This window comes from Balaenoptera acutorostrata, chromosome 5, assembly GCF_949987535.1.
Source record: "Balaenoptera acutorostrata chromosome 5, mBalAcu1.1, whole genome shotgun sequence".
Taxonomy (NCBI): Eukaryota; Metazoa; Chordata; class Mammalia; order Artiodactyla; family Balaenopteridae; genus Balaenoptera; species Balaenoptera acutorostrata.
The window spans coordinates 124,459,702-124,474,216 of record NC_080068.1 but is presented as its reverse complement, the minus strand read 5'-3'; the positions used below and the strand labels follow the sequence as shown (position 1 = coordinate 124,474,216).

General features: G+C 38.6%; 2 protein-coding genes across 9 annotated transcripts in view; both read left to right on the top strand.

The window, feature by feature from the left end:
* The window catches only part of TRPC3 (transient receptor potential cation channel subfamily C member 3), a 78,686-nt gene extending 77,559 nt beyond the window's left edge, over nt 1-1,127 (top strand). For 3 of the 4 annotated variants that reach the window (XM_007172398.2, XM_057547509.1, XM_057547510.1), the window contains exon 12: nt 273-1,126. In XM_007172398.2, the coding sequence (XP_007172460.2) occupies nt 273-415 (143 nt within the window). In that variant the 3' untranslated portion in view covers nt 416-1,126. Of the gene's footprint in view, nt 1-272 lie in introns of all 4 variants that reach the window. The other variant, XM_028164020.2, reaches the window with a different exon arrangement.
* An 8,691-nt stretch (nt 1,128-9,818) lies between these two features.
* The window catches only part of BBS7 (Bardet-Biedl syndrome 7), a 44,161-nt gene continuing 39,464 nt past the window's right edge, over nt 9,819-14,515 (top strand). For all 5 annotated transcript variants that reach the window (XM_007172405.3, XM_007172404.2, XM_007172406.2 and 2 more), the window contains exons 1-2: nt 9,819-10,006; nt 11,947-12,012. In XM_007172405.3, the coding sequence (XP_007172467.2) occupies nt 9,971-10,006; nt 11,947-12,012 (102 nt within the window). In that variant the 5' untranslated portion in view covers nt 9,819-9,970. The remainder of the gene's footprint in view (nt 10,007-11,946; nt 12,013-14,515) is intronic.

Below are 14,515 nucleotides of genomic sequence, written 5' to 3'. Positions count from 1 at the left end.
CCCTGTGTTAAAAATTGGCTGAGCCACAGGACAATACTTTAGCTGAGTTTTACTTTTAAAACATAGCTGAACTACTTTTTATGGGTTTTTTTCCAAAGTCAGTACATTTTTAAAGGCAGACATTTCTTAAACATTCTAAAGGAAAACACCTAAAGTAGCTATGTTGGAGATGTTATGAGACAAATGCATTCATGTATAAATTTCACTCTTGTTTTTTTATAAATACGAAGGGCAAATTACCAATTATATGTTTTTTAATACAAATACCGTAGGTGAATTAAAAGAAATCAAGCAAGATATCTCCAGCCTTCGCTATGAACTTTTGGAGGACAAGAGCCAAGCGACTGAGGAATTAGCCATTCTAATTCATAAACTCAGTGAGAAACTGAATCCCAGCGTGCTGAGATGTGAATGATTCAGTAACCTGGAATTATGGCTTTGACTATAGCACAAATGTGGGCAATAATATTTCTAAGTATGAAATACTTGAAAAACTATGATGTAAATTTTTAGTATTAACTACCTTTATCATGTGAATCTTTAAAAGTTAGGTCTTAATGATTTTACTGTTTTATCATATGCAAATGGTCTTCATTTTAATTGTCTGCCTTGACATTACAAACAATGACGTGCCATTGTATTTAAAGGCCCAATATTACTACGTTATTGATATTTTTGTCCATTTTAGAATAAACTCTACGTCTTTGCATTACCTGTTTGCCTCTAAGAGACTGTAAGCTCCTTGGGGACAGGGACCATGTCTTATTCATCTTTGTGTCTCCAGCATCTAGTACAGTGCCTGGTCCATAGTAGGTGCTCAATAAATGTTGTCAAAACCGACTGAACTGAACTGCCAACAAAATACAAATAAAAATTAAAAGGCCATCACTATGTAGCATATCTTCCCTTGTCCAAGTGCTAAAGAGATTTTTTTTTTTTTTTAATATAAACTGAAAAAATTTTACAAACAGCTATGTCTTGGTCAGATTTTCTTAGAATTTTTGACATCACTGATAATCCTAGAACCTTTGAGCCCTGAATGAAGAATTTCACAATGAAATGGGTTAATAGAAAATATAATTACATTACATATTTGTTTCATAGAATTGTTCCAAACAACACATTAAAGATTTTTCTAAAGTATATACTGTTTGCCTACTGTCTTAGATTTTCATTTGTTGTTTTTCAGTAATGGGAATTTAGTCAGTGGGGTGGTGAATTTTTTAAAGTCGGGGGTTATGCAGGGTTGTTAGTTTGTTATAACCTCCTAATTTCTGCCTCTGATGCTTTAATGCTAAATAAGTTATCAACAACTGACTTCATATCTTGCCTGTTAGCTCCACTCTGAGTTTTGGAGGGTATGCTATGGGGAGGAATAGGAAGGAGCAATGGCTGTGTACCTGGAAGCCATGTCCAAGCATCACCAGGTGTGTTTCATTTTCCTTTGAGGCATCTCTTGCCATCATTGCTTACAATGATTGACATCCTTTTCCTTATCAAGGCATTTCACTTACACTTGCTACACAGAATAGATTGTGATGTATGTGTATGACTTACTATGTAACTGAGCTGAACACAGGTAGTATCTGCAACGCCTCATGACTTTACTAGGAAAGGGGATACAGACTGGTAAGTTCCCTCCTCTCTTCACAGACCATAAAACGTTGAAGTATTTTTTTTAACCAGCTAGGTTTAAATCTCTCATAGAGTTATGCTTACCATCCTAATTCTCTTCAGTCTGTTCCTCTCAAATCTTACCAGAACACAAATTATGATCATAGCTCAAAGATAGTTTTATAGGTTCTAAAAGCCAATTACATACATAATACTTTGAGTCATTACTATCACGCAGGAAGGCTTTCTAGACATGAAGACAAAGATGAACATTAAATGGAACTACATAAAGCTCTTTAAAGATTATTTCTTAATTTCTACTTTTGGGGACTTAATTAAATTAAGAAAAGAACTTTATACATTTTTTGCTACCATTGTAGGATATTTCATTAACTTTTGTGCTATGATAATAGTATTTTGTCTTAAACATTTTTCAAACTTTGTGTATTTTATGTTATACCTCAGAACAGAATAAAATACTGAATTTTTCATTGTTACATGTTACTATACTTTATATTAAAACAGTAAAGATATGGAGTTTCCATAATAGACAACACTTTCAGTCTTATACATAGTATTGTCTATGATTCCAAGTGTGGATATTTTTGCTTACAGCTATGGAGCAGAATAATAAGTAATATTTTTAATTGGGGTTGGAAAAATGTTGAATGTAAAAGTGTTAAAAGCAGCTAGTTTGGGCTTCCCTGGTGGTGCAGTGGTTGAGAATCTGCCTGCCAATGCAGGGGACACGGGTTCGAGCCCTGGTCTGGGAAGATCCCACATGCCACGGAGCAGCTGGGCCCGTGAGCCACAATTACTGAGCCTGCACGTCTGGAGCCTGTGCTCCGCAACAAGAGAGGCCGCGATAGTGAGAGGCCCGCGCACCACGATGAAGTGGCCCCTGCTCGCCGCAACTAGAGAAAGCCCTCGCACAGAAACGAAGACCCAACACAGCCAAAAATAAATATAAAAATAAATAAATAGAAGTATGACTGTTCTGTTTAAAAAAAAAAAAAAGCAGCTAGTTTAGGATTCTTGGAGTCTTGACTGAAGATAAAACTCATGTCATCTATGCCATGTGAGTATATACATCTTTTCAGTCCATACCTTTCACAACTCTAGAGCTCTCAACATAGGGTTTTGTCTCCTTTATTTACTGTGCTTGTGTAAAACTAGTATGTTTTTGATATTTCACATTTTTTCTTTTTTTATAATTTCTGGGTGGTAGTCAAGAGGAAGATGTGACACCAAGGTGTGGTAGATGCCACTGATACTATGGATGCCCTACCCAGATCCCCTTTAATGGACCAGGGCATGCATCTCTCAGATCCGGAGTGTTGGCTCCTTAACAGTTCCCAGCTATCCTGTTCCCCAGGGAATTGCCCTCAGCTGAAAGAAAGCAACCCTGTCCTCGTCTGGTCGTTATGACCTCCCCTCCTCACACCAACAAACGACCAACTGGTGTGGACGCACAAAAAGCTGTCCCCTTGTGTCAAGGTAGGGCCAACTCTTTTGGTGCAATTCATGTTTCAGAGCTTTGGATAGGATTAGGCTGCAGCTAGACTCCAGCTGAGACCAAATCTTTTTTTAGCTTCTTCCCTGTTTTATCCTTCTTCCCCCCCCCCCCCCCAACCCCGTTTCTCCTGAGAGCATTCCCTCAATAAATCACCACATCCAAATCAGACTTTCCGTCTAGGGAACCACCCTAAGACGTAGGTATTACTGTGGTAACTTAAGGGTGAGGTGAAGATTAGTTTAGAGGATTACCGTGAGAATTAATACTTCTTTGAGGTTAATGATAGCCCTGGGCCACCAAGTCCTTGACCCACTTACTATTGTTACAGGCATGTTGGGCTTAAAAGTAAAGCTCAAAGAAGTTGGTGGGGCAGCTTGGAGAAGGGAACACTTTAACAGGACCAAAAGCAACTTGTCTAGCAAAAGACATTTAGGTGCTTATGATTAATTACAGGACTATCAAAGTCCAGTATCTCTTACTTTTTGACCTCTTTGCTATGCTTAGTTTTTTCCTCTGTTACAGAGAAGATCAAGGAAAGGAGGCAACACTCAACTGGCTTCTTAGGCTTATTGTTTAAAAAGTTTGGCACTTTGTAAGTGCTTGCTGTATTAAACTTATCGAGGACCCTTGACTTGATGGAATTCACAATATGTTGAGAAGCTTGGATTCATAGACCTGAAATAAAAGAAGGGATTATGCAAAATAGTATCCAGTGTCTTCAAAAAGTTCTGTGTACTACTGAAACTTAGAAATGACATAAATATGTTGTGATTATTAAAAGCAAAGTTAAGGAATTCCCTGGCAGTCCAGTGGTTAGGACTCCATGCTTGCTTTCACTGCTGCGGGCCGGGTTTGATCCCTGGTCAGGGAAATAAGATTCCACAAGCCACACCGCTCCAGCCAAAAAAAAAAAAAAAAAAAAAAAGCAAAGTTATTATAATTTAGGATAATTCTCTTTCCCCATGATGTCCAACATATTTCAATTCAAAAGTGTAAACCAAATGAGAGCAGCTTTTGTAAATGAGATGGTAAAGTGTCATATGGCCAATGTCTAAAGGAAACTGAAGCCACATTAATTGTTAATTGTGTGGCCTGAAACAAATCACTTAACTTCTCTGGTCTCATACATTATCCAGTCAAACAGGGTTATGCTACACCAGGTGTTCCTGGTCTCTGGGCATTGTAGAGGTGTTTCAGAAGGTTAATATCATCTTCCAAGGTGTTAATGATCTCTGTTTCCATATCTTGCTTTTATTTAAAGTCAGCCTAAAAGGGCTATTTATTATTTTTCTTTTTTCTTTTTCAATTGTCTTTTTTTTTTTTCTTTTAGAACAAGAGTTTGAGAGTTTCCAAATTGGTACCACATATTGGTGGAGAGCAATATGTATACTCATGACTCAGTCACTCAGCCAACCTCCTCTAGCTGTGTTGATAGTTTTAACACAATTAATGAATAACGAATTTAATGCTTCTATTCTTAGTAATGAGTTGTTTAATTTATGCTTACAGTGATTGCTTTAAAACCACAACATAAGGTTATAAGTTACTGAAGTGCATGGTAATTCAGTAAATTTGTCTCATGGCAGTTTTTATCACATCTGAGATGCAATCTTCTGGGGTTTTGTTTTGTTGTGTTGTGTTGTGTTTTGGGGTTTTTTTGCTTTGTTTTGTTTTGGCTTTTGGTTTTTTTTAATGTAGCCCACCAAGATGTCGCTACTACCTTAAGACATGTTTAAAAACAGAAAATATAGTGGCAATTTTGTCTAACTTTGCATTTCATTTATTGTGAATAAAAACTCCCCACCCTGCTAATTATTTGAGAAGTGCTTAAAATTAGTAGTTTGAAACCTTTGCTCATTATTTTGAAACAGAACACAGTACTTAAAAATACAAAATACATCCCTTGCCTTTTCTAGATGCAGAATGAAAGAATTCCAAGTAACATATCATACAAGCTCTTTTTATTTATTTTTGATAATATGTCATAGCCTCATTTCTATGTTTTAAAAGTTGATCTTCAAAAGAAAACCTCTCATCTTTTACACAATTAACTGAAAGTGAAATAAACAGTGGGCATCACTTGTTAAATGGAAAATAAGCATTGCCAGCCTATGTTTTTATTACAAATATTATAAATATTGTATAAAGATGAATTCTATAATGCCACCTTAATTAAATAGCAATCTAAATACCTTTGCTTTAAAGTTACATTTCTATGCAAAAATTATACAAAATTAATTGCAAAACCACACAGTGAAAAAATTAAGTTATTATTAAAATTCCTAAGGGCTTTGAAGGATTATATACTACTATGAAAATAGTTTGTGAATCCAAAAGGGAAAACATTGAATTAATATTTTCTAAGATTTCACCCAGTCCTGGAATACTATTAATATTTCCCAAGTATCATTTTTAAAAAGATAATGTCTGTCCACTTCACCAGGTTTTTGACATTTTGATGGTTTGTTTGTTATAATACAAAAACATAACAATATTGATATCGGTACCATTTTCCTTAAATTGTTAACATGAACTGCCAGGACCTAAAAAGGGAAACGAGAAAATAGACGGTGGGAAGATTCGGTACTCACCGTCTTAGAATACCCTTTATCAGAAACTTGCAATCACTGGGACAGTGGATTGCGTACTTTGGAAACTATGCAGAGTTAAACAGATGACCCTTAAAATAAACACCTTATGGAAAACAAAAAAACAGGAGGAGAAGCTCATAATTCTTCAATTTATAACCGACTGAAGTTTTTTTGGTATATTTCTTAACAGTCTTTTCCTATAATTGAAGTCATAGTATACACACAATTTGATATTCTTTTAAAATTATCATCCTGAGCACTTTCCACATTGCTATACAGCCTTCATTATTTTCACTTTCAATGGCTGCATAGTAGCCCGGAAAGTGGAGGGAGGCAATACTCCCCTATTATTGGACAGTTAGGGTCCTACTTTAAATAATGCCTCGATCATGGCTTCTAACCTATTTTGTGTTGTTTTCATAGACTAAATATCCAGAATGGGGGTTATAGGTTAAAAATATCACCCCATAATTTATAGATTTGGATATACATTACTAAGTTGCTTTTGAAAAGGGTTTTATTACTAGTTTAAAGCATCATGGATGATGAGAACACGCTCTCTCTACAGCATATAGTGGTATCATTTAAATTTATTTTCCAATTTGAAAGGCAAAAAAAGGTATCTTGCTTTAATATTATTGATTACAAGTGAAGGTAACAAATTTCTATATGTTTGTTCAGCAGCCACCTTCTTTGTGTATTGTCTGTTCATGTTTTTCTTATTAGAATAATTATATTTCTTTTTTTAATATTTGTATGAACTGTTTATTAAGATACTAACTGCACATATTTACCCTAAATTTTTTTTGTTTTTTGTTTATAAATTTATTTATTTATTTATTTATTTTTTGGCTGCATTGGGTCTTCGTTGCTGTGCACGGGCTTTCTCTAGTTGCATTGAGTGGGGGCTACTCTTTGTTGCGGTGTGCTGGCTTTTCATTGCAGTGGCTTCTCTTGTTGTGGAGCACAGGCTCTAGGTGTGCGGGCTTCAGTAGTTGTGGCACGTGGGCTCAGTAGTTGTGGCACACGGGCTTAGTTGCTCCGCGACATGTGCGATCTTCCCGGACCAGGGCTCAAACCCGTGTCCCCTGCATTGGCAGGCGGATTCTTAACCACTGCGCCACCAGGGAAGTCCTAAATTTTTTTGTTTTAAAATTTTTGTGACATATTGAAATGTCTAATCTTTGTTTTTCATATCTGTTTCTTCTTTGTGGCTTCTTCTATTCTTTTCAAGATGAAACAAATTCCTTTCTGTTATGGGCTGAATTGTGCCTCCCCCCCCCCCACCCCCCAGCCCCCACCAAATTCATATGTTGAAATCCTAACCCCCAGTACCTCAGAATGTGACTGTATTTGGAGAAAGGACCTTTAAAGAGATAATTAAGTTAAAGTTAGGTCACTAGGGTGGGCCTTTATCCTGCATGACTGATGGCCTTATTAGAGGAGGAGATTAGGACACAGACGAACACAGAAGGAAGACCATGTGAAGAAACAGGGAGAAGACAGCCATCTACACGCCCAGGAGAAATGCCTCAGAGGATTGGTTTGGTTCCCTGCTGACAACTTGATTTTGTAATCCTAGCCTGTGAGATCATTATAGAAAATAAATTTCTGTTGTCTAAGCCACTGTACTACTTTATTATGGCGGCTCTATCTAACTAATACACCTTCTAACCCCCTAAATTCCATAAAATTCTATAACAATTCTATTTTATCTCCGCTATGGCTTTACATTTTCAATTTACTTCTAAAATTTATCTGTATTTTTGTTGAGTCTAAATTGATATTTTCTCCAAATTTCTACACAGCTATACCATCTTCAGGCATTGTTGTCTATTTCAATACTGAGTTATTTTGGCCTCAGCAAAAGAATTGTCTGGAACATCCTGGGACCTAGGCAAAACCTTCTCAGATCTCTGTGTAGGAAATAATTTCTTTTCTTAAGAACCTCTTCTCAAGGGCTTAATTCTTGTTTCACAAACATTTGTGAACTCTCCCCTAGTAGACCACAGAAATCATTTGTGAACTCTCCCCAGTAGACCACAGAAACCACTTATTCATCTGTAGTATTTCTGTAGGCAGAGTGTGGTATGCACAAAGGAAGGACTGATGAAAGTGAGTCAAGGAAGGTCAGCTTTCAATCAGATCATGGGTCACTACAGGCCAGCAATAGTCAGAGGGTCCCTAAGGCCTTTTCAGTGGGGTCTGTGATTTTGAAGGTATTTTCATAAAACTAAGATGCTACTTAACTTTTTCACTGTGTTGACATTTGTACTAAGGGTACAAAAGCAAGGTTGGTTAATACTGCTGGTACTTAAGCGTGGATCAAGGCCACACATTGACAGGAAACAAAGTTTCATGTAAAAATGTTCTTTATGAAAGCCCCTACTCTTAGTACATATCATTTTTATTTTTTAATTCGGCCACGCCACGTGGCATGTGGGATCTTAGTTCCTCCACCAGGGATCGAACCGGGGCTCCCTGCAGCGGAAGGGCGGAGTCTTTTTTTTTTTTTTTTTTTTTAATATTTTTGCCTTGTTTTGTGTCCTCAATTGGTTTTTCACTTCAGTTACTTTTTTTTTTTTTTTTTAATTAATTAATTAATTTATTTATTTTTGGCTGTGTTGGGTCTTCGTTTCTGTGCGAGGGCTTTCTCTGGTTGTGGCAAGTGGGGGCCACTCTTCATCGCGCTGCGCAGGCCTCTCACCATCGCGGCCTCTCCCGCTGCGGAGCACAGGCTCCAGACGCGCAGGCTCAGCAACTGTGGCTCACGGGCCCAGCCGCTCCGCGGCACGTGGGATCTTCCCAGGCCAGGGCCCGAACCTGCGTCTCCTGCATTAGCAGGCAGGTTCTCAACCACTGCGCCACCAGGGAAGCCCGGAAGGGCGGAGTCTTAACCACTGGATCACCAAGGAAGTCCGAGTACATACTCTGTGGGGTGACATGGGAAGTATGCATGAAGCATTTCTACTGAATACGGAAGTACATTAGTTGTTTCAAGGAAATGCACTTGTATGATTATTTGAATTGCTAGCTGAACTCGCTGCTTTTTTCATGGAACACTTTTTTTGAAAGCACGACTGACAGACAAATTATGATTATTTAGACTTGGCATACACTTTCTTGTGAATTCAAGAAGGAAAACTATCATTTCAAGGCAAATAATTGACATTTGTTGCCAATGCTTCAAATTCAAGCTTTTAAGCACAAATTAGAATTTTTCAAAAATTTGTATCTGCCATCTGAGGTTGACAACTTTCCAACACTTCAAAACTTTTCTGATGGAATCTGTGATGATATTAACAAATGGACTTTTGGGGATGTTGTATAATGAAGCCACATTCCACATTGCAGCTAACTTTTCAAAAACTACCACTTGTTGAGTTTGGACCACATTTTCTTCATATACTTACAAAGAAACAAAAAAAAAAACATATACCAATAGATTGTATGCAGAAGTAGATCTGGGACTCCCCTGTTCACTGTTCAGGTGAACAGTGAATAGATTTGCAAACAAAGCCAGTCTTTTTACTTTTCTTTATTTTGGAAAATAGTTATTTTTCATTAAAATATTTATATAATGAGTTCATTTTTTTTTCAATATATTTTTTAGAAACTTAGTTCTAATTTCTAATATGGTAAATATCAATAGATAATTCATATAACCAAAAGGTCTTTGGGGTCCTCAATAGTTTATATGAGTTTTGTAAAGGGGTCCTAGGGCCAAAAGTTTGAGAACTCCTATGCTGCTGTAAGCTAACTCCTATGGCGGTGAAACCTAATTCTTTCAGGGATCCTTTCTAGTGGCGGTGAAACAGGTCAGAATCTACCAGGGCTTCAAGTCAAGGCTCTACACAGAAAAGACTTAAGACTTCGGGCTCAGGGCGGTGGCGGAGGCGTAGCCAAGACTGCGTCTCCGGTCTCCCTGGAAACCACCCTTCTCAGGTCTCCTGGACCTCGCCCTCCGTTCCTCTCCGCCTCTCATTGGAGCAGGTTAAGTCAGTGGGCGGTCTGTCGGGAGGGGGGTGGGGCTTCATTTCCATCCGGGGCCCTCTCGCAGGAACGTACGGACGTCACGCAGGACGCCGCTGCCCTGACGCTCCGCCTTTGCATCCCCCACTGAGCCCTTAGTAGCTGGCGTTGGCCCTCAGGTGGGAAGCGAGCTTTTTCCCTTCGGAGGCCTGGGGTCCCGCAGCCTCTACCCCACCTGTCCTGGCCTGGCGCTGCCCAGCGCGTCCGTGCCTCCGTCATGGATCTGAATTTAAACCGAGCGGATTATTTACAGGTAAACCTGAGGGGTTGGGGCGGTCGCTGCGCGGGCTGAGCTGCGCTCCCTGAGAGGATTCGATCCTTCCACTGGCGTCTGTTGGGGTGTCTCGGCGCCGATGCGGCGGCACAGGAGCGGATCTGGGTGCCACCCTCCAGACACCTTGCTCACGGGCAACTCCGGCTTGTTGGTGACGGTCCACGGGGACTTGGAAAGAGGGAGCCCGCGCCCCCGCGGTGCTGGCGTCTGCCAGGTCCTGAAGATGCTCCGAATGTCCTGATGCGCTCCCGGATTCCTACCCGGGGCCCTTCTTCTCCTCCCCGGCTGCAGCTTCTAACTCCCTGATCGCCATCTGTACCCAGCCCCTTCTGCGCAGCGCCAGATACCTGTTTCTTACTGTGAGCTGGACGCCACGAGCCAGATCATAATAAAAGCAGTGACAGCCGTTTTCGAGCGTCTAGTTTATTCTCAGATCTTAACACACGTACATATATTTAATCCTCATAAAAATTCCCAGAGTAGGTACATGAGGATCAAGGGGCTCAGAGAAAGTGATTTACACGATAGCGGAAAGGATGGAGTTCCTATTTGAAACAAAGTCTCTGACTCCAGAGCTTGTGTTCCTTCTGTTACACCACCCTGCCTCTCAGTATTTCAGCCCTAGACTTTCTCTCCTTCTCCATCTCCTTTTTCAGTAATCCTGTTTTGGCTAATGGTACAAATGTTTGTCCTGTCACTTTCCTTGAGAGTCATGCTAGGTACTTCCCACCTTAATATCTTCCATATCCATCTGGTCACCACATTTTGCTGCTTCTATCTCCTAAATATCTCATGAGTCTGTCCCATTTGCTCCCTCCATCTCTGTTACCCCTAGTTCAGTCCTCATCTTCTCTTGCTTGGATAATTGAAATAGCTCCTAGCCTCCAGCTTACCTCCCTCCAAGCAGTCCTTCACATCATTGCTAGATTGATGTTTCAAAAATACGAATCAGATTAAACTTTAATACTACTCCCTAGAATTCAGAATTAAAGGATAGACCTATACTATATGTAAATTCTTTCGTGGTCTGTTGTCTCCTCCAGTTTCTCTCTCTTTGGTCCCATTCTCCTGCCCTAACCATGCACCACTAGTGACAGTGCCCTGCTGAGCAAACCGTGCTGTTTTCATCTTCTGTACCTTTTGTAAAATAATCTTCATCATCAGTTAGATTGGATGTCATTGTCATCAGCATGGTGGTATTTTAGCTAAAATCTTTTATGTTTCGTTTTCAATAATAACGAATCTATTTCCAAAGATTTTAAATTACAAACACACTTTAACAACTGTATGAAGTTGTAAAAGAAGGCTTATAGAAATATTTTTTTGGTGTGAAGTATCTTACCAGTAATGCCACGTTATTATTTTTGACTTGACAACTTTATAGCATAAGTTTTACTATTTTTTTTTTAATTTTATTTATTTATTTATTTTTATGGCTGTGTTGGGTCTTCATTTCTGTGCGAGGGCTTTCTCTAGTTGCGGCAAGCGGGGGCCACTCTTCATCGCGGTGCGCGGGCCTTTCCCTGTCGCGGCCTCTTGTTGCGGGGCACAGGCTCCAGACGCGCAGGCTCAGTAGTTGTGGCTCACGGGCTTAGTTGCTCCGTGGCATGTGGGATCTTCCCAGACCAGGGCTCGAACCCGTGTCCCCTGCACTGGCAGGCAGATTCTCAACCACTGCGCCACCAGGGAAGCCCAGTTTTACTATTTTTGATTGTTTCCTGTGTTCTGACTTTTGTAGCATATTTCATTAGAAAATAAGTTCGTTGCTGATAATAATTATTTCATATCACTAATTAATTGCAATAAAAAAACTGAGGCCTACTATGATTAGAATCTGCTGGTCCTTTTAATCTCTGATTTAATAACTTCACATTAGTGTATCAGAAATCACTCACCAGGCAGCTGATGTGTTTCCTTAGGTGGGAGTGACCTCTCAGAAGACGATGAAGCTACTTCCTGCTTCAAGATATAGAGCCACACAAAAGGTAACGTAGAGATACTGATTTCTCCATATCTCTTCAGCTCTGACAGAGGAGAGGTTTATATTTCCTTCATTATTGATAAGTTTTTTTTTAAATTCCAAGGCTAAAATGGAAATGAATTTCTTTTCATTTGAACAGAGATTGGAATACCAAGGGACATTTATAGACAGTAAGTTTCTTGGACATTATAATTATTATGTACAATTAGTAAATAGTATAAGCAAACTAGTTGAAAACCATATTCCATTTTTCTGGTAATAACTTACCCTGTGTGTACCAGATTGTGTATATGAAAAAAGAAATAAAAAATCACAATAGATTGTAGAGAAAATGCTTTTTAAAAACTTTATCATATTTTTAAGAGTAATTAAATATATTGATGTTAATCTTTACATTTAACTAACAATATTGATTATTTTTATAGAAATATTAATCCTGTGATTTCCATAAGACAATTATAATTTCTTGGTAGACTAGTAGGATATTTTAATAGCTGCAAAATAATACAGTATTCCTATATATTAACATTTTATCAGGATAAATCAACAGATTTTTGATTGTCATTTATTGTATTCACGCAACTAGAGCAACACTTCTCAAACTTTTTGGTCTCAGGACTCTTCTACACTTTTTTTTTAAAAGATCATTTTATTATTTTATTTCTTTTTTATTGAAATATAGTTGGTGTATAATATTATATGTTACAGGTGTACAATATAGTGATTCATAATTTTTCAAGGTTATATTCCATTTACAGTTATTATAAAATATTGGCTATATTCCCTGTGTTATACTGTATATCCTTGTAGCTTATTTTATACATAGTAGTTTGTATCTTTTAATCCCCTACTCCTGTGTTGCCCCTCCTCCTTCCCTCTCCCCACTGGTAACCACTGGTAGTTTGTTTTCTATATCTGTGAGTCTGCTACTTTTTTTTTTTTAATATTCACTAGTTTGTTGTATTTTTTAGATTCCACATACAAATGTTATCATACAGTTTGTCTTTCTCTGTCTGACTTATTTCACTTAGCATAATGCCCTCCAAGTCCATCCATGTTGTTGCAAAAGGCAAAATTTTATTCTTTTTTATGGCTGAGTAGTATTCTTTATCCATCATCTGCTGACGGACACTTAGGTTCCTTCCATATCTTGGCAATTGTAAGTAATGCTGCTGTGAACATTAGGGTGCATGTATCTTTTGGAATTCATGGTTTTGTTTTTTTTTTGGATATATACCCAGGAGTGGCATTGCTGGGTCATATGGTAGTTCTATTTTTAGTTGTTTGAGGAACCTCCTTACTGTTCTCCACTGTGGCTGCATCAATTTACATTCCCACCAACAGTGTATGAGGGTCTCCCTTTTCTGCACATCCTCGCCAACATTTGTTATTTGTGTTCTTTTTGATGATAGCCATTCTGACTGGTGTGAGGTGATATCTCATTGTGGTTTTGATTTGCATCTCCCTGATGATTAGCTTTCCCTGATGATTAGCGGTGTTGAGCATCTTTTCATGTGCCTGTTGGCCGTCTGCATTTCCTCTTTGGAAAAATGTCTGTTCAGGTCTTCTGCCCATTTTTTAATCAGGTTGTTTGTTATTTTTTATGTTAAGTTGTATGAGCTGCTTACATATTTTGGATATTAACCCCTTATTGGTCTTATTATTTGCACATGTTTTCTCCCATTCGATAGGTTGTCTTTTCATTTTTTTGGTGGTTTCCTTTGCTTTGCAAAAGCTTTTAAGTTTAATTAGGTAAATCAACTATACGTCAATAAAAATAAAAAATAAGTTTTAAAAATATCAACTAGGTCTGTCACAACCTCATTTTGATAATTTTTTTTTAATATATAAATTATTTATTTTTGGCTACATTGGGTCTTTGTTGCTGCGTGCAGGCTTTCTCTAGTTGCGGTGAGTGGAGGCTACTCTTTGCTGTGATGTGCGGGTTTCTCATTGCGGTGGCTTCTCTTGTTGCAGAGCATGGGCTCTAGGTGCGCAGGCTTCCGTAGTTGTGGCACTCAGGCTCAGTAGTTGTGGCTTGCGGGCTCTAGAGCTCATGCTCAGTAGTTGTGGCGCATGGGCTTAGCTGCTCCATGGCATGTGGGATCTTCCCGGACCAGGGCTCGAACCCGTGTCCCCTTCATTCGCAGGCGGACTCTTAACCACTGCGCCACCAGGGAAGTGCCTGATAATTTTTTAAAGGTTAATCTTAAAATGTTTTTATGCTCCAGTTAAGGGAAAAAAATAATTGCCTCCTTGCCATTTGTCTCGATTTTCTTGTTCTGTTTACCTTGTAGGAACAGAACAGAAAGCCAGCTACTTCCGTAACGACTCTTCATAGCCTTCTCTTTGGCCCTTTCTTACAATTCTTTGGTGGATATTTTTTGTGGGGATGTCTTTACTAGATTTTCTGATATCTACTTTTAAAATCATAATTTATATATTGAGAATCTTGTTTTCCCCATATAAGTTAGTAGGGCATAATAACAGTAATTTTAGATTCTCCT